We start from the raw sequence: 25,243 nt of genomic DNA on the forward strand, positions 1-25,243 counted from the left end.
GGGACCAGATGCCATGATCTTCGTTTTCTGAATGTTGAGCTTTAAGCCAACTTTTTCAGTCTCCTCTCTCACTTTCATCAAGAGGCTTTTTAGTTCCTCTTCACTTTCTGCCATAAGGGTGGTGTCATCTGCATGTCTGAGGTTATTGATATTTCTCCCAGCAATCTTCATTCCACCTTGTGTTTCTTCCAGTCCAGCGTTTCTCATGATGTACTCTGCATAGAAGTTAAATAAGCAGGGTGACAATATACAGCCTTGACGTACTCCTTTTCCTATTTGGAACCAGTCTGTTGTTCCATATCCAGTTCTAACTGTTGCTTCCTGACCTGCATACAGATTTCTCAAGAGGCAGGTTAGGTGGTCTGGTATTCCCATCTCTTTCAGAATTTTCCACAGTTTATTGTGATCCACACAGTCAAAGGCTTTGGCATAGTCAATAAAGCAGAAATAGATGTTTTTCTGGAACACTCTTGCTTTTTCCATGATCCAGCGGATGTTGGCAATTTGATCTCTGGTTCCTCTGCCTTTTCTAAAACCAGCTTGAACATCAGGGAGTTCACGATTCACGTACTGCTGAAGCCTGGCTTGGAGAATTTTGAGCATTCCTTTACTAGCATGTGAGATGAGTGCAATTGTGTGGTAGTTTGAGCATTCTTTGGCATTGCCTTTCTTTGGAATTGGAATGAAAACTGACCTTTTCCAGTCCTGTGGCCACTGCTGAGTTTTCCAAACTTGCTGGCATATTGAGTGCAGCACTTTCACAGCATCATTTTTCAGGATTTGAAACAGCTCAACTGGAATTCCATCACCTCCACTAGCTTTGTTCGTAGTGATGCTTTCTAAGGCCCACTTGACTTCACATTCCAAGATGTCTGGCTCTAGATTAGTGATCACATCATCATGATTATCTGGGTCGTAAAGATCTTTTTTGTACAGTTCTTCCGTGTATTCTTGCCACCTCTTCTTAATATCTTCTGCTTCTGTTAGGTCCAGACCATTTCTGTCCTTTATCGAGCCCATCTTTGCACGAAATGTTCCCTTGTTATCTCTAATTTTCTTGAAGAGATCTCTAGTCTTTCCCATTCTGTTGTTTTCCTCTATTTCTTTGCAGTGATCGCTGAAGAAGGCTTTCGCCTCTCTTCTTTTCACAGCTATTCGTAAGGCCTCCTCAGACAGCCATTTTGCTTTTTTGCATTTCTTTTCCATGGGGATGGTCTTGATCCCTGTCTCCTGTACAATGTCATGAACCTCATTCCATAGTTCATCAGGCACTCTATCTATCAGATCTAGACCCTTAAATCTATTTCTCACTTCCACTGTATAATCATAAGGGATTTGATTGAGGTCATACCTGAATAGTCTAGTGGTTTTCCCCACTTTCTTCAATTTAAGTCTGAATTTGGCAATAAGGAGTTCATGATCTGAGCCACAGTCAGCTCCCGGTCTTGTTTTTGTTGACCGTATAGAGCTTCTCCATCTTTGGCTGCAAAGAATATAATCAATCTGATTTCGGTATTGACCATCTGGTGATGCCCATGTGTACAGTCTTGTCTTGTGTTGTTGGAAGAGGGTGTTTGCTATGACCAGTGCATTTTTTTGGCAAAACTCTATTAGTCTTTGCCCTGCTTCATTCTGCATTCCAAGGCCAAATTTGCCTGTTACTCCAGGTGTTTTTTGACTTCCTACTTTTGCATTCCAGTCTCCTATAATGAAAAGGACATCTTTTTTGGGTGTTAGTTCTAAAAGGTCTTGTAGGTCTTCATAAAACCATTCAACTTCAGTTTCTTCAGCGTTACTGGTTGGGGCATAGACTTGGATAACTGTGATATTGAATGGTTTGCCTTGGAGACGAACAGAAATCATTCTGTCGTTTTTGAGATTGCATCCAAGTACTGCATTTCAGACTCTTTTGTTGACCATGATAGCTACTCCATTTCTTCTGAGGGATTCCTGCCCACAGTAGTAGATGTAATGGTCATCTGAGTTAAATTCACCCATTCCAGTCCATTTTAGTTCGCTGATTCCTAGAATGTCGACGTTCACCCTTGCCATCTTCTGTTTGACCACTTCCGATTTGCCTTGATGCATGGACCTGACATTCCAGGTTCCTATGCAATATTGCTCTTCACAGCATCGGATCTTGTTGTGAAATACCAAGTTCATCTTCTAACTAGAAATGAAGTACAAAGTCAACTTGCCTCAACAATAGTTCATTCTATTTTTATATTTTGGCATGAATTAGACTGATATCTTCTATATATTTTAAGAGTTTCACATTAATGAATCCAAGAGACAGTCTGAAGTTAAACAAAGAAGTGAAACCCTTTAAATAACAAAAAGGTATTAATCGGGCATGAGTTTATTTGGAAAGACACACTCTCCCCCTCATGGCCATCAGCCTGGGTTGGGGGGTGGTGGGGGCGAGTGATCTTCCACCACATAGCTAAAAGTAAATGAGGTGATTCTGTCTTTCACAATGTTCTTCTTTTGCAAGTCATAAGTCCTGAAAATGAAATCTGACTTGGGGAGAGGAAAGCAGGAAACATCAAAGCAGACAGCAGGTGAAGAGTCAAAGCATCTGTGAACGCCAGGCTGCTTCATCTTTGCTGCTGACCTTTTAAGAGATGTGCGAGGAGAGGAAGGTAGAGCGCGCGCACTGAGAAAAGAATCCTTCTGGAAGAACCTTTAGACTGCCCTCTCATCCCACCCAGGAAGCCCTAATTATGGAACATCACTCACTGCCTAGATTTTTACAACAATGAGAGCATGACCTTTCGTCCGCCCAAGTTAAACGGCAACCACAGTACTGAACTCGACTTCTTGAATGTCCTTGTTTTTTCTCGCCCATCCTAGATTCTGTGGCTTCGTTATTCCTGAAGGCTCCTAGACTGGCCTCATTCTATCATTAGCAGAAATGCCCGAGTCCCTTTCCACCTCTGTATGATGTTCTCCAGGTATCAGACAATCACAGGTGAAATCCTTCTTTCTCTAACGACTGACAACCCTCTTCTTGGCTGAGGGAGGGGACCCTGTGCTTGTCTTCTCCCCTCTCAGGGCCCTCTGGGCAAAGCACACTGCCCAGCGCTGGGCAGAAGCCCCATGCAGTTTGGGGATGAGCCTCTGCTCTGTGTGACGTGGGCAGACACCTAACCAGCACCACCACACGCATCCCTCTGCCCTATATTTTGACCTCTTCCTCTCATTGCTGCTGAAGTTCTGTCTGGGGAGCACATTTCCGTTTGCCAAAGTGCCCTGGAGAACAAATATTTTCTTGGGATTGTGATCCTGCTGGATGTCACCGTGATGGGGCCTAGAAACTGGGGAGAGAGGCAGGAAACCTGGGGGCGGCCAGGTTCCACTTACCGGCACCTCCACTGACTGCATGGCCAGGTCGCATGGAGGCTTCAGGGCCCGTGGCCGCGTGGCGTACCAGAAGGTGGTGAGCGCGGCAAACGCGCCGAAGCCCATGAGCGTGTTGGTTGGAAGGGTGCGCACGTACTGCCGGAAGTCAACCAGCTCTGGCAGCCGAAAGTACCGGAACAGCTCGTGGGCTTGCATCATCCTGGGCTGGCAGCGTCCTAAGCCACAATCTGTGGGAGAGAAAAAGGTCCTGTTCATTCCAGGGAGGAGGGATGCTGTTACAAACTCCCCAAGGCCGATGACCATCAACTTGATGGTCGGCTCATCAACGGGGGCATTAGAGCCACGGGCTGATAGCTCAGGCCGTCTTCTCCTGGCTAGCAAATCTCACTTTCTAAAAGCACTTTAGGAATTCATTTTACTCTGTTGGCTTGCGTAAAGTTCTCATTATCCACATTCAAAAGACTTAGCCACTCAGAATTCTTGCTGTAAAATGTTAACATAAGGGGCATGAGTTACCATTTTCTTGTCTTACATTCTCTCCCTGTTCTCTTCCACCTGATCAAACACACTCAACTCTCATTATCAAGGCAGATGGGGAGAAGGACAGAGAGGCAGACACACGCCCAAACCACCCGAGGGCCATCAGTTTTCACGTCTTCTCACAAAACGCAGCACAAGCTCCCCAGCTGGTGAAACAGGTCACGCTGGGTTTCGGGGTGTGTGTGGGGTGTCTCTCATCTTCCCCGCACTCTTTGTAGCATAAAAGCAGCCGCATAGATGTAGGGAAAACTGGAGTCAGTTATCCTGATAAAACAGTGTCTTTTATATTCCTCAAGCTATTATAGCTAAATAATAAAAGGGTGTACATAAATATCTAGAGATATTCATTCAGCAAATATCTAGAGAGATTACAGAATAGTATTTGAAAGAAAGTGTCAAATAGTACTTAAGATCCCAGATTCTAGAGCCAAATCCTGCCTCCCCAGTTCATTTGCTGAATAATTGGGGACAAATCACTCCCCTCTCTGTCCTCAGTCTTTTCATCAGTAAAAACAGTACCTATCTCGTAGGGCTTTTATAAGGACTAAATGGTTCACATAAAGAATTTAGAATGGTGCAAGGCACCACAATGTGTTCAGTTAAGCTGGGCATTATTATTATTTTCTCTACTAATATTCTATATTTCTCCTACATGAGGAACAATAAGAGATACAGGTACTAAAAATTGACACTTATCTACAAGGAGTTTACATGCAAAATTAAGAAGCCAAAACACACAGAAGAAAATCAATGAACAGCCCATACAAACACACACACACACACACACACACACACACACACACACAGATATATACACACATATATACAGAAAAGCTTCTAACTAAATATTATAGACAATTTATATATATATAATGATATAAAAAATTAATGTGCAGTACAGAGAACAAATAATAATTCTAATTAAAAATGATTGATCAGTAACTACTCTCAAGTATGTTTGGTATACATATGGTAGGAAATCCTAGTAAACTATCTGAAAGACTTCTCTCAAAAAACTCCCCCATAATGCGGTAAGTGGTAACCTTTAAATCATAAATTCAGATAGTATGTTTGAGCTCCTTACTATATGTTCTTTTAAATAGCTAGGTCCCAAGACTGAAAATAGTTTTTTTTCCCCTCAGATACAGAAATCCTCTTCAAATTTAAATCTATATTATTGTATAAATATCTTCACAGTCACAGAATACCAAGAACTTTGCCTGATCATCAGTACTTCTAGAAGGCAATGTCACATCCAGCCTTGTGCTCCTACAGCCCGGTGCAGGCGTACAGAAAACACACACACATATACACAGACACAGACAAATTCCAGCTTTAACACGACAACAGAGAAGAAGCAGGTTAAGTGCATTTCTTCAGGTCACAACTGTGGAGAGAAAGCACTCACCATCTGTGCCACCGACAGCTGACTGCTGGGTGACACACCAACCTCCGAAAGGGACCAGGACACGGGGTGGGGGCGGGGCTGGGGGTGTACGCGCTCGGCCGTTGCCTGCACAGCCTGCCAAGGTCTCTCCGGGCATTCGTCACATGCCCAGTCCTGCACCGCTGCCCACTGGGCTAAAGGTAACTAGCAGACAGAATCCATACGTGACTTCTCGGGAGAACAGACGGTGGAGGGTGGGCCAATGAGGAGCTGGGAGCAGTCACCCCACTGCTCCACCCATGGGCAGGGACAGGCATCGGTTAGTTCACTGCTGGTGCCAGTTCTGAAGGCAGACACTGGTTTCTTTCTGCTCGCCTCCCCGGTCAAGAGAGACAATGGGCATATTTAAAAAACAAAACAAAACACTGAAATGAATGATCAGATGCTGGGTGGTCATGTCAAACAGACACGAGACAGATCAAGAAAGGAACTGATTGTCAGCCAAACGCTGACAGCAGATTTCTTCTAGATGAATTCATAGCTCGAACTGACCTACCCCAGCCATTCACCAAATGTGAGCATCTAGTGTAGGCTAAGGGCTGGAAGACGGTGCCCATGACCTGGTCAGGGCTCTCAGTGGGTTAACCAGCTATTGAGGGAGATTGCTGTTGTTCAGTCACCAAGTCTTGTCCGACTCTTTGTGACCCCATGGACTGCAGCACGCCAGGCTTCCCTGTCCCTCACCATCTCCCGGAGTTAGCCCAAGTTCAAGTGAGGGAGATACAAACTTAAAAAAAGCAGTTATCTGTTTGCAGGTGGGGTAAGTGTTAGCGTTGTTAAGATCCAGTGATCAGGGAAGACCCCTCTGAGAAGAGGGTGTTGACACCGAGACTTTAAGGATAGGCAGAGAGAGTCCAGGTCCTAGTAGCCCCGAGCGGTTAGATTTCATAAACAGTATTGCAATTCCACGGATGCACAGAAACATTATACATAAAACGTACATACCTCCTTTTCCCTCCAATCATTCTGGCTGTCTTCATCACCCATGGCACTTCAAGTTTATTACACACATCCCTGCCCTTCCCTCCTGTCTCCCCAAAGTCCCTGAAATCATTTTCATAAAACCTAGATCATGTGAATTTACAGGAGTTGTTCAACAGACTCACAGCCCTGTGTGAGAATATTAAATCATCCCCCCATAAACAAGTGATTTACTTTTTTATCTTAAGCATTGGTAATAGCCAAGCTACAAGCAGCCAGCATTGTACTAAAAAAGAAATAAGTCTATTTCTACAAATAAGTCTAGGAAAGGAAACTTAAAGGAAAAAAAAAAAAAGAAAAGAAAATTGCTGATTCAGTAGCATCCCTGCAAAAACATTTTATTAGGTACTAATCTGTAAGGCTAAGGAGTTAAATCCAGCTAAACTCTTATCCTTACTGGGTGACGACAACAAGTTTATTGTTGCTGTTCAGTCACTTAACCGTGTCCAACTCTTTGCGACCCCATGAACTGCATCACGCCAGGCTTCACTGTCCTTCACCATCTCCCAGAGCTTGCTCAAACTCATGTCCACTGACTTGGTGATGTCATCCACCATCTCATCCTCTGTCACCCCCTTCTCCTCTTGCCCTCATTCTTTCCCAGCATCCTTGTCTTTTTCCAATGAGCTGGCTCTTCACATCAGGTGGCCAAAGTATTGGAGCTTCAGTATCAGTTTAATTCACACTTCTTAGGCAGCAGCCAGGTAAAAAGGTGCAAATCAACTCTGCTGAACAAACTGGCTAACGCTGTACATGGGAAAACTATAGTCCACGCAATGAAGAACAAAGGTAATATCTCATACAGGCCCACATAAGGAACAACTCTTAAATGTGAAAGGGGGGCATTATAAACCATTTCCCTTCTGATTAACAACTTTTAAGGAAAAGGCTCTTAGGCTATTTAGAAATGGAGGCAGACCTACATGCAAAGAAAATTGCCCACAATAAATAGCCTTTAAATGCTCAAGGTGAACACAAACTCCAGGCATTAAAACAGTTGTATCAGGTCTTCTATAAGTATCAAAAGACACATGTACTAGTCAACAAGTGGTAGTAAAATAAATAAAAGCCAGATTTTATTACTATTCTAATGGTGCTTTAGCTGGAAGAGTTTCCCTAATTTTTTTCAAAAGCAAATTTCTACATCATCATCTCAGGAAGTTTTTATAGCCAAGCCATATAATCATGGTACTGCTTGCTAAGAACATGATTCAATCGGCTTAAAGGCTTAAGCAGCCAGTATTTCTTGAAAACACAGGACTAGTGACAGCCTGCCTCTCCTTCTCTAAAGCTACTCCCACAGCTACAGAACGTGAGCTCTCTCAGTTGAGTCTTTTGACTCTCCTATAGAGCTGGAGTCTAAAACTACGGATGACAGGGAGCATCCCCAGGGTGGCAAAAACCTGGCAGGAGCTCAACACAAAGAACCAGAGTGAAGGACGCCTTTAAATAGATGGAAACAGATGTGGAGGCAGGGGAATCAAAACCGACTGCATGAATGTCGAAAAACACAAGTCCTAGTATCCAGCTGCCTGAACTTTGGGAAAAAGAGATAAATGACACAGGATCAATTTTGTGTTTTGGAAAGGTTTTCACGTCGTGTGTCTTATCTAAACATCACAATATAAAATCTGATGAGGAAACTGAGGCTGGACATTTCCAAGGATTCCCAAAGGTATCTCCCAAGATGTGGACACCAATACAACTACATTAACACTTTTTCCTTGACAGGATTCATTCTTAGCAGCCGACTCTCTCCACTCAGGACTTGCACACTCTTCTGTGCACCTGGGGCTCACAAGGTCCCTGCAGTCCACCCCCCAGGTTAGGAATCATGACAGCAGGCAGCCTCTACAGATCCCTCCAGCACACACAGGCCACGGTATTATTAATAGGAGAGCTCGGCGTCCGAAATCCATCTTACCCTCCATGTCCTACAGAGCTGCCAGCATCTCCCCTCTTCACCCCAGCCTCAGAGCATGCGGGTTCAAGACCCACTGTACACAAAGGTTCACCTCTTACCATTCTATTTGCCCCAGGAAAAGAGTGGCTCAGGGTCACTTTCTGTGTAACTCACAAGAGCATCATTTTCTAAGGACACACACACACACACACACACAGAGCTCTGGTGATTCTGCAAATAGATACTTACATTAGCATTTTATTTTCTTTGTGTCATTTATAAACTCCCAAAATGGGTGAGCTGGATGTTTCTCTCCTTCTAAAGGTCCTCAAGCTTTCATCCAGTTGAGTAACAGCGGTTTGATGGACTACTTCACCAGGAATGCAGCTCTCCAACAAGATCACCTAAATAGTACCCTTGCCCTGGCAGTAGCAAATGAGGAAGTCCTGACATCTCGCCTTAAAGCAGCAGGCAGAGCTGGCAAGACACTGCCTTTCCTTGCTCCACCTCCTCCCCTGCACAATAGGCTATTTACAGAGCCTTGAAAGCACCCTCTTTGTCCGGCACTAGCTGGGCAGAGCTGGGCCTCGGGAGCAACAAGAGAGCAGCGGCCAGGCCGTGTGCTGTTCTTTCAACGGGGCCTCTCCAAACCCACTGGATTCTTGCTCCTTAACCCTGGCTGGCAAAGTACCTAAAGCTAGATTTGCTTAAACCATCCCCTCTGGAGCTAAATGAGCAGTCGGGCTCTCCGTAGAGAGAGGAGCTACAGACACTCCACAGTGGTGCCGAAGTCCACGGGCCCAGCCTCACCCACACGGGACTTCCTGACCATGGTCACTGCCCTTGGACCATCTCCTCATCCCGAGTATGAGCAACAGAAGGACCACCTGGGTCACTGTAAGGACCCCGGGCACACAGAACAAGTAGTTCCACGGGAATTTATCCCCATCCGCTGCCTTGGGGCTTTCCCTCCCGAGGAAGCAAAGAACACCTTAAACCCACTGAATTTTCACTAAAGTGATTCCATGGCTCCCCAGGTCAATTTCCAAAAAGATTTTAAAAGGAGAAAGGGAACAGAGATGCTCTGTGTTTTGAAAGCTGATTTAATGAAATAACTGAGGCAAGTTGAATAATTCTATACTCAACCATTCTCTGCTCACCTTCTTAAAGTTGTCCAAGAGTGGGACACATAGCTTTCCCAGGCAAGTATAGGGCTAGATTGATTTTTTTTAACCCATAAGATTAGGGCCAGGCCTCACTCATTCATACTGGCCACAGGCCACCACTACCACATATGCCCCCAAATAAAGAAATTCCAAATATAATGTGCCCAACTGGAACGGATATATTTTGGGGGGATTAGATGAAATGGTCAAATGTCTACCTATAACAGTCTCTCTATTACACGTATTTTTAAGTCATCCAACAATATACATTACTTTATAAATATCTGTTGTTTTCCTATTCACATTTCATGAATTCAAACTCTTTGAACGTGCTTCTTCCAATAGGGTCTCTGGAAACACCAAAGCTATTTTTTGAGGATTAAAGTTTTCTATAGCATCTCTTCACAGTTTTCTCTTCCATTTAAGCTGGTTAAATGGAAGCATTTCTTGAAGTTCTATCTACAGCTACCACTGCAAAAATTCTCCTAAGTTACAGGAATACAATTTGTATAATGTTAGGACAGTTAAAAAAAAAAATTTGTCCTACAGGTCCATATTCATATAACTAGACCACACACATCACTGCTTTTTACAAAAATATTCAACCCTTGCTTTTGTAAAGCCCAGCTCCCAGAAGTAATTACCTAGCCAGTGTTCAATTTCTTTGCCTTAGCCTTTTATAAGAACCCAAAACTTGGACTGCTGCTGTCCATGGGGTCACACCACTGAGCAACTGAACTGACTGACTGAAGACTTGGATTGGCAGGGCTGGCTTCAAGATTGGGTGTCCCCCTCCACAACTGACATTGTTCAAAATAGCATCCAAGAGAGTACTCTGAAATGGGAAAGCCTTAGTAAGACTCTAAAAGAGGACTGAAAGAGAGTTTGGGGAAACCTCACCTTCTTTTGGGCAGAGATCTGATTTAATATCCACATGGGGGTATAGACTGCAAAATCTTGCAATCCCATTCATGAAGCTTGAAGTAAACTGCATAACAATGGTATAGATACCAAATAGAGAATAATGAGGTGGCTTAAGTAAGAGCAAAAAAAAAAAAAGTAGACTTGATCACAGGCTCTGGGGGAGCTGTGTGCAGAGGCAAGAAGTGAGTGTGGTCTAACTCCAGACAGAAACAGGACGATGAGAAGTGACTCCTCACCTCTAGGATTTGGGGAAGTTAATCTGGAACGAATGACGGGAGTGAGCAGAAGGGAAGGTACACCTTCAGGGAAATCAGCATGAGATTACGACATCTGTGAGGCCACTGTTAGCTAAGCATGCGCCTTGTGTCAGGCCGGTGCTGAGCAGTTACTCGTGAGAGCATGCTTAAGGTTCCTAACAGTCCTCATTGCATGGAGTCATTACCATCAATGTAAAGATCAGAAGACAGAGCAGTCTCAAGTCCCCGCCCAGCTCCACAGAAGAACAGAACCAGAGCCCGGGCCAAGGGCAAGGCTGCTGCACCTAGAGAGGCAAGCGTACGCGGTGAGATTCAAAGCCAGACGAAGGTGGGATACGACAGAGAGGACAGTAAACAGCCAGGACACACGGGTCTTTAAAAAGTTGGGGTGTGACTCCCAGTACAAAGGGACAAACGAGGCTTGAGCACAGTCGAATACTCTTCAGCCTTTACAAAAGGAGGAAATTCTGATACACGCCAAGACGTGAGCGAACCCTGAAAATGCTATGCCAAGTAAAAGAAGTCAGACACAGAAGGACAAATGGTGTATGATCCTGCTTATACAAGGGACCGAAAATAGGCAAATTCACAGAGACAGAAATAGAGGCTACCCCGGGGTGGGGTGGGTGGGAGTTAACTGCTCCACAGGTACAGTGTCTGTTTCAGATGATGAGAAATTCTGGAACTAGAACATGGTAATGGTTACACAACACTGGGAATATACTTAATGCCTCCGAATCATATACTTGATGGTGGTTTAAAATGGTATATGTTATATTTTATCAGAAATTTTCTTAATCTTAATCACCTACAAAAATACTGACCAGGATTTAGTAACTAAGTGGATATAAATGAAAAAAAAAAAAGGGGGGTAAGGAATTGGAAGCCTGAGTTTTTGAGCCCGGAGGATGATGGTAGAACCATGAAGTGAAGAGAAGGCTGCAGGGGTCTGCAGGCCCCTCATGGACGGTGTCCTTTCCGCATGCTCCTCTGGGCTCCCCTGCTGATTGCCAGCCTCGGGGCCAACACAGAGGCACAGGTCCTGCCACTCATCACTTCCATTTCTCCTCTGAGTTCCTCCCCTTCTGGCACCTCAAAACCCAAGGTTCAAAACCCCTCTACACCGGCTCCTTGGTCCCCCTCACCTACAGCTCTGCTGCCTGGCCCTGCTGAAAGATGCCCAGTTCCTACCCAAATAGGCCAGAGGCTGCTTCCCTGAGAAAATTCTCACAGAACCCACTCAGTCAGAAGCAGTCAGTCCTTCCTCTGAATTCTAGGCATGCTTTAGTTCCAGCCCTCTCATGGTCCTCGGCACCTGGTTTGTGCTTCTGGTGGGCGCAGGCTCCCCTTGGGGAGATGCTCCCCGTCCTGGTGGGGTGGCATCCAGGTCCACCTGTCTCGAGAGGTCCTTGCACAATGCCCTGTCTAGGACAGGTGCTTCCTACACACTTCCTGAGTCACAAACAACTCTGTGAGTCTGCCTGGTTCTCTGCTGCAAGCTCCAGAAGATGTATCATATACAGAGAGCTGTGATTCTCCAAAGAGAAAGGGGGTATTCAAGGTATTTTCAAACTTCAGCCTCCTCCCTCAGCACCCACGCTGTTTGTGTGAGTGAGGGCCCTGGGAGCAAGCAGCACCTTCCAGAGGACGTGGAGGCAAAGAGACACACAAGAGGGCAACCCACTTCTGACACGCGGCCTTAATACATTCTCCTTCCCAACTCAAACTTATGCATGATATCACCCCATGGTTATCTAAGGCAACCATCTTCACTTCTTCACAGAAATTTAGACATCTATTCACACAATAGTGTGATTGTGCTGTCATTGTTCAGTCGCTCAGTCATGTCCGACTTTTTGCAACCCCATGGACTACAGCACGCCAGGCCTCCCTGTCCTCCACCACCTCCTAGAGCTTGCTCAAACTCATGTCCATTGAGTCAGTGATCCCATCCAACCATTCTGTCCTCGGTTGTCCCTTTCTCCTCTGGCCTTCAATCTTTCCCAGCATCAGGGTCTTTTCCAGTGAGTGGGCTCTTCAAATCAGGTGGCCAAAGTATTGGAGGTTCAGCTTCAGCACCGGTCTTTCCAATGAATATTCAGGGTTGATTTCCTTTAGGATTAACTGGTTTGATCTCCTTGCAGTCCAAGGGACTCTCAAGAGTCTTCTCCAACAACACAGTTCAAAAGCATCAATTCTTTGGCACTCAGCTTTCTTCATGGTCCAACTCTCACATCCATACACGGCTACTGGAAAAACCACAGTTCTGACTAGACAGACCTTTGTCAGCAAAGTAATGTCTCTGCTTTTTAATATGCTGACTAGGTTTGTCATAGCTTTTCTTCCAAGGACCAAGCGTCTTTTAATTTCATGGTTGCAGTCACCATCTGCAGTGATTCTGGAGCCCAAGAAAATAAAATCTGTCGGTGTTTCCCCATCTATTTGCCATGAAGTGATGGGACCAGATGCCAGGATCTTCATTTTTTGAATTCTGAGTTTTAAGCCAGATTTTTCACCCTCCTCTTTCACCTTCATCAAGAGGCCCTTTAGTTCCTCTTCGCTTTCTGTCATAAGGGTGGTGTCACCTGTGTTATCTGAGGTTATTGATATTTCTCCCAGCAATCTTGATTCTAGCTTGTGCTTCATCTAGCCCAGCATTTCACATGATATACTCTGTATAGAAGTTAAATAAGCAGAGTGACAATATACAGTCTTGAGGTACTCCTTGCCCTATTAGGAACCAGTCTGTTGTTCCATGTCTGGTTCTAACTGTTGCTTCTTGACCTGCATACAGGTTTCTCGGGAGGTAGGTCAGGTGGTTTGGTATTTCCATCTCTTTTAAGAATTTTCCACAGTTTGTTGTGATCCACATTGTCAAAGACTTCGGGATAGTCAATGAAGCAGAAGTAGATGTTTTTGTGGAATTCTTTTGCTTTGTATGTTAGTGTAAAACAAATCAAGGCTGCCCATGAGGAAGGCAAGAGCAGAAAGGCCTCTCTTAAGTAGAACAGCCAATGCCAGAGGAAAGTCTGAGTCCAGAGCCTGACCCCAGGGCTGGCCACCAATTTCTGAAAGTGTGTTTTCCCTGACAGAAAAGCAAATCTTCCAAACCAGAGAAGCCACCCAGGGACTGGCATGAGGAGCCCTCAGAAACGCCCAGAGTGGCCATCTGGGACACAAGGAATGTTCACAGCAGGACCTACCTGCTCAACATTCCCCAGAGAGAAAACACCACCAGGCACACAGCTCTCCTCCGTCCTCTCTTCAACACCCAGAGACCTGTCAGGTACACACTTGGGAAAGTGGTAATTACAGTCAGGCCCTGACCAGTGAAGATAACCAGGTCACCTCAGAGCCTCCGGGTAGGAGCCAGGGCAGCATGGATCTAAGAGGAAATGTTTCCATTCAAAACAAAATTCCTATGAACAGCAAGATGTTTCCCTTGGTCTTTAAACAGCGATTCACGACTGTGAGGCAATATCTGGGTACGTGTCAGGTAGGGGCACGGGGCGTTTCCTGATACGAGACAGACAAGGGACAGCCCTGGACAGCACAACCCTGCGGCCAGTCAGCTCTGCTTCAGCGGCTGGAGACCGGGAGGCTCTTAGGCTGACCCAAGGATTCTGCAAGAACCACGGCAGAAGAGGCTCCTGCGGGCCAAGCTCCCTGCTCACGAGCGGGTCTGACAGGTGTGTGGTTTCAGCAGATCTGCGCACAGGGAGGGCCCTCATTACGTCTGTGGGTCCACACGTCACAGACCATGACACCGTGGTCTGGGGCAGTCAGGCAATACAAGGAGAGCCTGTTATGATCACAGCTGCAGAAGAAGGAAAATTCCTCTGGGAAGAAAAGCCTCTTCGCTTCCCTGGCCAGCAAGAAACCACAAAGTAAACCCCGAGGCAGGAGGCTCCCAAGAGAAGGGGAGAACAATTGAACAGGAAACAGGACCAAAGTCCTTTCACAACGGCCAGAGCTGGACCCAGCTGGCAGGGGCCCTCCTCTGAAGGCCTCAGGACTGCAAGGAGGAGGTCCATTTATTCGAGGAACTGCACACAGAGAAGGGACCAAAGTCCTGGGGTCCCCTCAGATGCTCTGTCCAAAGCTAGTATGTAACTTCCGGTAGTGGCTACAGGAGGAGGCAGAAGAGAATCAGGAAAGAACGTGAGACCCACGTGCACAGAGCTCTCTGTCCAGGGACTGGCCGTGCCCATGAGCTACAAAACCCTGAGCCAATGCCCCCTGCTGCCAGGGTGGGCTGGGGTGGCGGGGGGTGAGGCAGCAGGGAGAAAGGGGGAACAAGGGAAGGTTCATCCCTTCTGTCACCAACATACCACACCGCATCTCCGAGACGATGCTAGAAGAGGCCCAAGCTGGCCACACAGTCCTGGCATTCAGTACCAAATAATAGGATCCCACCCACCCAGAAACTCTGGGTGACAGCGGGACGTATATAAAGAAAATTTCTAAAGGAAACAACCCGTTGTTAAAAACCATCAATTCTACGGGTGTCTGCTTTATGGTTTTATTATTCTTTGTACTTTTCTGTGTGTGTTTTTTTTTAATTTCTCAAGATAAAGAAGCCATAACTAGCTCAGGTCAGTTCCTTTCCTCCTGTATTTATGCTTTTCTCACCTGCTCCAGAAAGGGTCCCAGGTGGTAAACTGCCCTTCCCACAGAATGACAGATGGGGTGAAAGCCCCTCCCAGAAAAGATATGTCTAAGCTCTCACCCTCTGTCCTAACCTTTAAGAGTTAACGCATCTGCGGGAGTGAACCAAACTATCCAGGGCCCTGGCTCCAGGAGCCAGACAGGCAAGAAAGCACTGTGTATGGGCTGGAACGCAAAGGGAGGTCAGTCCAGTGATCCAGGAGCCAGATAGGAACAGGCAAAGGCAGGCAGGGGTGAGCAAACACCGAGGCCCTACCTGTGCTGGGATTCACCAGGGTGGCAGGTGGGTTAAAGACGTTGGTGACATATACCAGAGGCCCAGACACTCCTCTCTCCCAGGAGAGCACCCTGGGCAGGCCGCAGGCTGGGCATCGGCTAGCTGCAAGAGCCACAGAGGAAGCAGCCCAGTCCTTGCTGCCCCCAGAGGTCGTGGGGATCAAATAGCAGTGACCTGGAGAAGAAGGCTAAGGGGACACATGGTTGGGTAGAGTTACTCACACCTCTCAAAATAGAGCAGGGTTTCAGAGGGATGGATAAACCAAAAAAAACGGCTAACAGCAGGAGTGAGTGGAAAACTGAATAAAAGTCAGACTTTGACCCAGAGACAGAGCAAGCCCAGCTACTCTCAAGCTTGGAAGAAATCCACTTTTGAGTGTTGAGAGATTTCAGCCCTGGGGATGCCCTCCATGGTGCTGGAGTGGGAGAGACATGAGAAAAGGTTAAGCAGGATTTGGCTCATTGTGGGTGGAGAGATGAGGGAGCCCTTGGCAGCTAGGGTTACACCCAGAGTTCAGGTAACTATAAGTAAAGGTGATTAGCCCTGGGAAAGCTAAAGACAAAACAAATCCAATCAGTTGCAGAGAGTTATAGAATAATGCCCCAGTGTTTAAAAGAAGGAAGGGAAAAAAAAAAAGAGATTGTCCAATCTGGCCTCCTTGGAACAAGCAAGTGCTAGTTTTGGGTCTCTATTTCCCGCTTATGTTTTCTTTACATTTTTATTATAAAAACTTCCAAATCTATTCAAAAGTATATAGGGTAGTACAAGAAGCCACCATGTACCCATAATAATCCCAGCTTCTGTTTCAATAACGATCAACACCTTGTCAGTGTTGTTTCATTCTATATCTGTTTCTTAAAAAACAAAAGCAAATCCCAAACATCCTATCATTCAGGTGACACTTCTGAGGCCCATTTTAGCTCTATGATTCTACAGCTTCAGGGACTTGGTTCTAAGAAGAATAAGACTGGCACATACACGGCCACCTGCCACTTTGTTTAAACAAAGAAAGCCAACACAAACATTGATTCGAAGTGGCCAATCCAGCATGATATTTAATTGACATGCCAAAAAAAAAAAGTACATATATAGACTCCGAGAATATTTAGGGAGCTAGAGGAGAAGGAAATGGCACTCCACTCCAGTGTTCTTGCCTAGAGAATCCTGTGGCCAGAGGAGCCTGGAGGGCTGCTGTCCATAGGGTTGCACAGAGTTGGACATGACTGAAGCGACTTAGAATGCATGCATGCATTGGAGAAGGAAATAGCAACCCACTCCAGTGTTCTTGCCTGGAGAATCCCAGGGACAGAGGAGCCTGGTGGGCTGCCGTCTATGGGGTCACACAGAGTCAGACACGACTGAAGTGACTTAGCAGCAGCAGCAGTGGGAAAGAATCTGCCTGCCAATGCAGGAGACATAAGAGATGTCTCCATCCCTGGGTCAGGAAGATCCCCTGGAGGAGGGCCTGGAAACCCACTCCAGTATTCTGGCCTGGAGAATCTCCATGAACAGGGGTGCCCAGCGGTCTAAAGTCCATGGGATCACACAGAGTCAGACACTACTGAAGCAACTTAGCACAGATGCAGTGGGCACAGGAGTGAATAAAATGAAATCCTTGTCCTAAGGGCACTTCTTTCTACCCTGCCATGTCTTGGGTCCAAAGACAAAACATCTTCCAGACTTAACTTGACTCTCCTAAAGTCAGAGACCAATTTGACATGAATCACAACCCAGTGTCACAAAGCACTGTCTAGTCTCCCTTCACTAACAAATTCTCTCATTTTAAAAATGGCACTTGGAAGGATCTTGCCACACTGCTGGCAGAGAAGGAGTTACTTTTCTGAATTTCTGAAACTTTTGATAATGCATCAAAAATCATACATAAATGTACCCCTAACGTGTAGATGCACTTATTTATAAACTATATACAAATATTTTCCAGATGTTATGAACAAAATTATGAATTTGAAAAGAAAGCTTAAAAATAAACATCTACGTAAGCTGTAACACATCCACTTGCACCCTAATAGATGGTCTACCCCACAGCAGAGAGTGGGCAGTGCCCTCAATCTTGGAGACCAGTATTCCTCCTCTGTGTCACCTGCCTGCCAAGAGTCTCGGTCAGTTCCCAACTATGGGCGGCAATAAATGCAACTGCTCACTGGAGCACCTGCAGAAAGAAGCCCGCCACACCCAGGACGTGGGCTAACGGTGCCTGACCAGGCTGCCCCTGGACTTGCCATCCAGGGAGGAGACAAAAATACCCTGCAAGGCCCCGTGATGGAAAGAAGAATGTTGGGGAGGGCAGGACAGTGAGGGTCATGGGCACCCAGGTCAGTGCGGAGGCCAAGTGTCCCAGGCAAGGGCCCCGGCAGGCCATGGGGCTGGCTCATCAGAGGTGGTCTGTCCCAGACCCCATAGCTGGAGTCCCTACGTGCCCTCCCAAGAGGCCCTGATGTCTGAGGCATTGGTCGCTGACTCATGTCAGGAGGGAAAACTCAGCCTAGCACCATCTCTGGCATCTAGGCTGCTCAAGCTGCCTGGCGTACCCTCTGACCACAGGTCCCTCCCCCGTGAGGTGGTTGGCTGGACTGCCTAACAGCAAGGTCCCTGCTCCATCTGGGGCACCTCTAAGGCTTGCTTGAAGCACAGCGTGGCTAACTGTCTTAGAGGAGGAACAAACAGCTATCTGACAATTTCACCATCCACACAGAAACAAGGTAGGATTTTTGGTAGGAATACCAGGTAAATGAAGGCTACAGTACAGTTACATAACATTGTCTAGAACTTGACATTGATCTTCTTCCTGTGAAGCCCATAGCCACCTGTTGCTCAGATATAACAAACTACCCCCGGAGAGACCTCAGACGCCCTCTGGCTTGCCAAGTTCAACCCCGGGAAAGCACAGGCTTTGGTCTGGGGATTTTCAGTGGCTTGATGTCAGCTACAAGATCTGAGCCTTGCAGGGATTATAATATACAAACCTTGAACATTCTTATCAGTGACAGCATCTATGGCATAACTGTCCATCTGAATGTCTCCTGGCCTCCTCCATTAGTCATCAGATGATTATTAAGTACTTACAAGCAGTCAGGTCCTGTGTTAAATGCTGCTGAAGACACAGAAATGAAAGTGACCAGGTCTGCTAAATGCAGAGCTGAGTATGTGGCTGGGGGCCTATCTGGGGGGACTGAGCTAAGCACATATGAAGAGGCAAAGGAAGGGTGGGAGGGGTGGGGTGGCAGCTTGCCACTCAGAAACTGAAGAACCAGTGCACCTAGGCACCAAACAACTGGAACAGAAGTAGGCCAACCACCAGAACAGGGTTCAGGAGAGCTTCCGCCGGCCCGGCATTAACCCTTTGGTTTCTGAATGAGGGGTGGGTGCTCGGGGTAGCACCTCTTTTCTAACCAGAATGCGAGTGTCTCAACATTTTAACCCCCAGCTCTTGTCGGCTGAGGGTTCCAGTGAGTGATATGGAGTCTGAGGACGGTGAGGGTCACTCCAGGAAAAGGGCCTCTGAAAAGCAGGGGCATGAGCAAGGAGGCAGGGACCAGGATATCACTGCAGCGGGGGGGGTGGGGGGTCATGCCAGGGAGGCTCACCCGGGACATAGGAAGGTGGGTCAGGTAGCAGACAGTGCTCACGTACAGAGTAGTCATGGGTGCAGAGGCCTTGGTTCAACCCTGTGCCACCAGAGTCTCTTTCCAAAAGTCCCAGCATGTGGCTGTTTGGCAGACTCACGGGAGATAGCAGGTTCTAACTGGACTCCAGAAGCCCCCAAGAGCCAAGCTACCCAAAGACTTGGGGCCTTCCAGAGGGACCCTGGGAGGCTTCTGGGCAGAGGAAGGATTTGATCAGAACTCTGTGTTAGGAAGTGTCACCATCATTTTTTAACTAAGCACCCTTGTTTTCTAAACTAGAGGTGACAGACTGTGGATGAGGGTGGCGACCTGGACAAGAAAAGGAGGGAATGCACATGTGCTGAGCAGCATGGTACAGAGTAACAGAAAATGCCGACTGGCTGGGTCTCAGGGCGCAGGTCAAGGATGACACCAAGGTCCAGCCATTCCTCCAACAGGCACAGGGCCCAGGAACAAACTCCACCATGCGTCACGGCCTGAGGGGAACACAGCTTATGCAACCTTGGGAAGTCACTCCGCCCCTGGGCACCAGGTACTATGTCAGGTGATGAGTGAGTTAGGGTCCCTGAGCCGGGGGGGTGCTGGAGTGTCTCCGAGGCCAGGAAGCAACCGTATCTCCAGTTTATGGACCTGGGACTCCCACCCTGCCCTCCTTCAACCATGGCAGCCCTGCTTTTATTTACTTCATATACTGGGGTTCTGCCTAAAATTGTCTTGGGGGAAAGGAGGCCACAACTGATAGACAATATCTCTGTGCCTTCAAACCCTGCAAGACATTTAAAGGTTTCCAGCACAATCTAGAACAGGAGCAACTTCTAGGGCAGGCAAAGCCTTTTGCTCTCTAATTCTCTAAAAAAGTCACAGCTGTGTAGCAGGTGATATTATCACTGGCCTAACGGAATGGAATCAAAATCTGTCTCCCTTTCAGCCTGCTGATGGTGAAGACGTGTGAACAGGACAGGGGACAGCAAAGGAGAAAAGCCAGGGAAGAACCAGCTCTGTCCTCAGTCTTGCCACCAAGTCCTGGATAACCTGGAACTTTCCAGGGCGCCCCCTTAGACTAAGATCCCTTCAAGTTTGAGAAGAAGAGCCGAGCCAGGAGGTGCTCTGGCCCTGAAACCAGACTGCTGAGGTTCCAGCCCTGGTCTGGGAGACTTAATCTGTGTCTGTTCCTCTTTACCTTTCATCGGATATGGATATATGTAGGACTGCTTTACAGGGTAGCTGGGACGATGAACTGGATTAACAGCTCTGAAGCGCCGAGAGCAGCGCCTGGTGCTGTTGGCTGTATGACCCTTCATCCTATTCGCTCAGCTAACACTGCCCTGCTTCCTAGTTGACAGCTGAGCCTGGTGGGAAAGGAGCTCCTGTAGCAACTTTCTATTTACTCTGGTTAACAAAAGAAAAAATAGTACCCAGGGCATTTTTGCCTTATGTATATGGACATTTTCCCCACAAGAAACCTGTGGGGAAAGTGCCAATTTCTATAGTGGCCAAGTAAGTGTGCCAATGGACAGATAATACATTTATCAGAAGTCCCTCCCAAATGAGGAAATGGTCTAAAAGGCAGCCCACACTTCCCCCTGTGGTGCCCTAACTTCTTTCCACTTATCTTTCCAAACCATGAATCCTTATTTCAACAGTTTTTGACTAAAACACATGAACCCATGGTTCATTAAAACCGTCCAGTAATAAAAAATAATTTCCAAATCATGGTCAGTTTCAACAGTTTTAAAGCAGTGAAAGTGAAAGTGTTAGTTGCTCGGTCATGACCAACTCTTTGCAACCCCATGGACTGTGGCTCCTCTGTCCTTGGGATTCTCCAGGCCAGAATACTGGAGTCGGTAGCCTTTCCCTTCTCCAGGGGATCTTTCCAACCCAGGGATCAAACCTGGGTCTCTTGCATTAGCAGGCAGATTCTTCACCATCTGAGCCACCAGGGAAGTCCCTTTAAAGCAGAATATTCCCTAACTTAAAAAAAAAAAAAAAAGACATACTGAAATATATAAGATATTTAGTAAACTTTTCTAAATGTCCAATAATAGGGGAAAGGTAAATAATTTATGACATATTGCATAAACTATGTAAGACAGTCACCTTCAAAACTCATCTTTTTTCAAGAGTATGTAATAACGTGGAGAAAGTGTCCACAATATACCTTAGGTCATTAAAGTCAAATGAGCAAAAATATTATCTTCAATGCAAAAGCAAAAGCAGGATCTAGTTCTTCAACCAGGGACTGAACCCAGGCCACAGCAGTGAAAGCACAGAATCCTAAACCACTAAGCCACCAGGGAACTCCTAGATTTATTTTATATGGTTCTCAATTTTCCATAACAAGTATAGATTTCTATTATAATATTAAATGGATATGTTATATAAATTATACACCACATAATTATATACTGTATTTATATAAATACACAATTTTACTCATATAGCTTTTCTGAGGCAAATGGTTTTTGAGTTAGCTATTAGACAGCTTTCAAATTTTTATTTACAACTAGACAACTACATGGAGCCACCAGTCCTGAAACCTTAGACACTGGGGACAGAACCAGCCTCCAGCTGAACGTATTCTTTGGCAGAAGAAAGCACAGGGGAGCACAGTCCTCACCTCCAGCTAGGTTTTTGGCCAAAGAATGTGCCATCCCTCCAAGCTGGCCAAATTTCTGGGAAGGATCCTTCCTATTTCACCCTCCCCTCTTGATTCTATAAAAGTGACCACTAATAACTGTGTCCTCTCCAACACAGTGAAAGTGAAAAGTCAAAGTCACTCAGTTGTATCCAACTCTTTGCGACCCAGGCCAGAATACTGGCGTGGGTAGCTTTTCCCTTCTCCAGGGGATCTTCCCGACCCAGGAATCAAACCGGGGTCTCTTGCATTGCAGGCAGATTCTTTACCAACTGAGCTATCAGGGGAGCCCACAGTGAAGAACTTCTAAATGTTAGCATGTGAAAAAGCAGACAGATGAAGATGACACAGATTACGTGACCAGTTTCTCCTGTCTCTGTGGTACAAATTATGTATCACCTCAAGTTTCACAAACTAGGAATTCTTAAGAGTTTGCATTCAGCATTTTAGGTGACCAGTGGGAGAGGAAATGGCATGGAGCTGGGCACACAAGCACTGGTGAGCTTGCCTCCACGTTCTAGTTCATCAAGTCCAGCTATGTATTTGTTTAAAAGTTCCCCAAAGCTCCTGTTAGGACTAGAACATTGAAACTCAAACTCAACCGCTGGCAGCTTCAGATTGGCTCTGTTCACTGAGACTTGATCTCCAGGAATGAGTGTCAAAGCAAAGTGACTCTAATGTGTTTGTCTGAACACCAAGTTGAACAGCTAACTTTCAACAAAAACTGGCACCTCTGATCTCTCTCCTTTCTGGCCGTGGCCTGTCAGAAAGCTGAGCTTGAACGGGACTTCGGGTACCTACAGCTCTGAGCTGCCTTAAGGGATAGTCCTTTGTATTTTCAAACACAGGAGCCTCAACCATTGCATCATCCAAATAAATCTGTTCACGAAGCATGATTAATTCTGTCACCATTGACAGCATTAAGTTATGAGAGTACATGGGACATAGGTGGCAAATTTGCACAATAAATTCAGAAACTGATCTTAAAAAGTTATTCTGTCCCTCCAAGGTTACTGAACATCACGTCTAGAAATGACTACTTATTCCTACAGTCATGCTCTTTTTCAGAAAAGTGAAACTTGAAGGGAGAGAGGAGAAATCCCCAGCTGTAAAGACAAAACAACATAATCTTTCCCCACCCCCTCCTCCAAACTTCCACAAGATAGCTCCATCAAAACCAAAGATGCAGCCTGCCCTGGACATCCAGGAGGACACTGTGGCATGCGGGTACACAGTCAGCTATACCAAAGCTCAACCAAAAGCTGTGATAGTTGTGAGAACTCAACCTGTATGATATAAATAGAGACCTTTCTTTACCTGCATTTGTCACAAGTATCATTCTCTTAAATGCCCCATATTTAAAAGCCCAGAGATTCTTTTTAGTCAGGTTGCCCACAATAATAAAAAATACTGCCAAACTATGCTTAACAGAGACAGGAAGGAAATAGGTCAACATGCTAATAACTGTGAGAGAAGGGTGATTTTAAAAGTCTGTTCCATTTACAGCAAATGCAGAAAACAGGTCTATAACACATGGTCTATGATGTGTCTATCTGAAGTGAGAGAGGAGATGTGAAGTGGGTTACTCTACAGGGTTTGCTTTTTTCAGTCACAGAATTTTGGTTTCTGAAAGACTTTAGTCTAATGCACCCGTTCCCACATGAGGAGTCAAGTTTCAGCCTGAGAAGGGATTCTCCCAGTTGAATCAGAACAAGAATGAACATTTCCCAGGACTTGGCTCCACACTGATGGGAAGGGAAAGTTACTTTAAAGGTCCCACCTTCTCAAGCCCATCCAACCAGACAATCAACTCAAATCTTAAGTTTTAAGCCAATTCAACCTGCCACCTCAGTCTGAAAAAGCTGAATCAAGCCAGAGGTACCCACTAGCTTTTAGTTTGTAAGTGTTAAGCAATTAATTTTTAGGAGATAATAATCACAGCTGAAATTTGTCAGAAACTATGAAATTAACCAGTTTCTCTCATGCTAAGCAAAGGCAAAAAATAAACGGATATTAACAGTTGGGGCACTTTACATACACCTGCACCAACAAGAAGCTTAAATGTTAGAACTTTCAAAGGCAAGGGCACTATTATAACGGTATTAATTAAGCTCCATAACCTTGAAAGTGGGTAGGGTGGGGAAGGGGTTTGCAAATTCTAGCCTACACACTGATTAAGAGGAGCATCTGTCTCTGTGTTCTCGTCCACGTGTTCATTCAAGTCACCTACCACCACGCTCCGTCTAGGCGGCAAGGAGATAGATATCATGATTTTTACTTCCTAATTTCAAAACATGCCAGGCTCTTTAAAACGACTCCATCATGGCCATGTACAGCAGCTGTGGCACTCCTCTGCAGGCACCGCGAGAATTTCCACATGTGGCCACCGGCTTCGGATGCTGCCTTTGACCCTCCCGCGGGCGCGGCACGCAGGGACCACCCTTCACGCGGAGGCTCTGATGCTTCCACGCGCGATCCGAACATGCCCCCAACCCGCCTCGGAGGGGCAAGAGGGAGGCCGCGAACCCAGAGAGCATCGACACGGCCCCGCGGCGATCGTCGCCCCGAATCTGCAGCTCCGGGTACGGCTTCCCGCTGGGCGGTCCCCGCCGCCACACAAACAAGGACCCGGATCCGCGGCGCGCGTCACCCGCACCCCGCTGTGCACCAGCCCAGCGCCCGCGCCACCCGGCGGAGAGGCGGGCGGGCATCGCCGGCTCTCTTGCACAGGAAGCGGCGGCGGATCGGGCGGCTTGGAGGCCTCCGCGGCGGAGGGAACTCGGGGAACCGCCGGGCAGAGGCCGGAAAAGAGGAACGTCGCTGCGATCCGAGGGCGGGTTCTCGCATCTCCGCTGCGGCCGCCACCTCCCGGGCTCTGGCCGGCGGGGCAGCCTTAGACCCGAGCCCCCGCCGAGACCCGGGCGGCGCCGCAGCAGGTACGGATGCGGCTCCCCCCCGCTAGAAGGAGCACTCACCTCCTCCGCAGGCCCGGCCGTCCGCCGCCGGCTGTCACTGCAGCCCACTGCCCGCCCCGGCTGGGTCCGGATGCTATTTAAGGGCGCCGCCGCCGCTTCCGAGAGCTGGCTGCGCTCCAGACGCTCTCTGCAGCCTAGGAGCCGGGCTGAGGCCAGAGCGCGGGCCCCTCCCGCCCCGCCTCGGGCCCCGCCCCCGCCCCGCCCCTCCCCGCCTGGGCCCAGCTCCCCCGCCGCGCGCCTGCCCTGCGGTCCGGTCGAGCGCGTGCCCGGCAACTGGTGGAAGCTTGGGGCACCGCGGGGGACGAACGCATCTCCAGGCGTCCTGACTGCCCTGGATTTCACAAGGAGTCTAAGGAATGGCAAAGAGTAAATTGTGGTGGCTCAGCCCATAAGTCTGCAGTGCCGGAGGGCGGGCCGGGAGACGCCGTTTCGCGTCTTCCACCTTCAACCACAGGCCCTCTGA

The 25,243-nt window shown here is 47.1% G+C and overlaps 1 protein-coding gene across 3 annotated transcripts in view; it reads right to left on the bottom strand.

The window, feature by feature from the left end:
• The window catches only part of ACSL1 (acyl-CoA synthetase long chain family member 1), a 65,160-nt gene extending 40,217 nt beyond the window's left edge, over positions 1 to 24,943 (bottom strand). For 2 of the 3 annotated variants that reach the window (XM_040243053.1, XM_040243054.1), the window contains exons 1-2: positions 5,312 to 5,331; positions 3,364 to 3,590 (exon numbers count right to left, since the gene is read on the bottom strand). In XM_040243053.1, the coding sequence (XP_040098987.1) occupies positions 3,364 to 3,561 (198 nt within the window). In that variant the 5' untranslated portion in view covers positions 3,562 to 3,590; positions 5,312 to 5,331. Of the gene's footprint in view, positions 1 to 3,363; positions 3,591 to 5,311; positions 5,332 to 24,780 lie in introns of those variants that run through there. The other variant, XM_040243055.1, reaches the window with a different exon arrangement.
• Positions 24,944 to 25,243: the final 300 nt, after the last annotated feature.

Source organism: Oryx dammah, unplaced genomic scaffold (genome assembly GCF_014754425.2).
Source record: "Oryx dammah isolate SB20612 unplaced genomic scaffold, SCBI_Odam_1.1 HiC_scaffold_7, whole genome shotgun sequence".
Lineage (NCBI taxonomy): Eukaryota > Metazoa > Chordata > Mammalia > Artiodactyla > Bovidae > Oryx > Oryx dammah.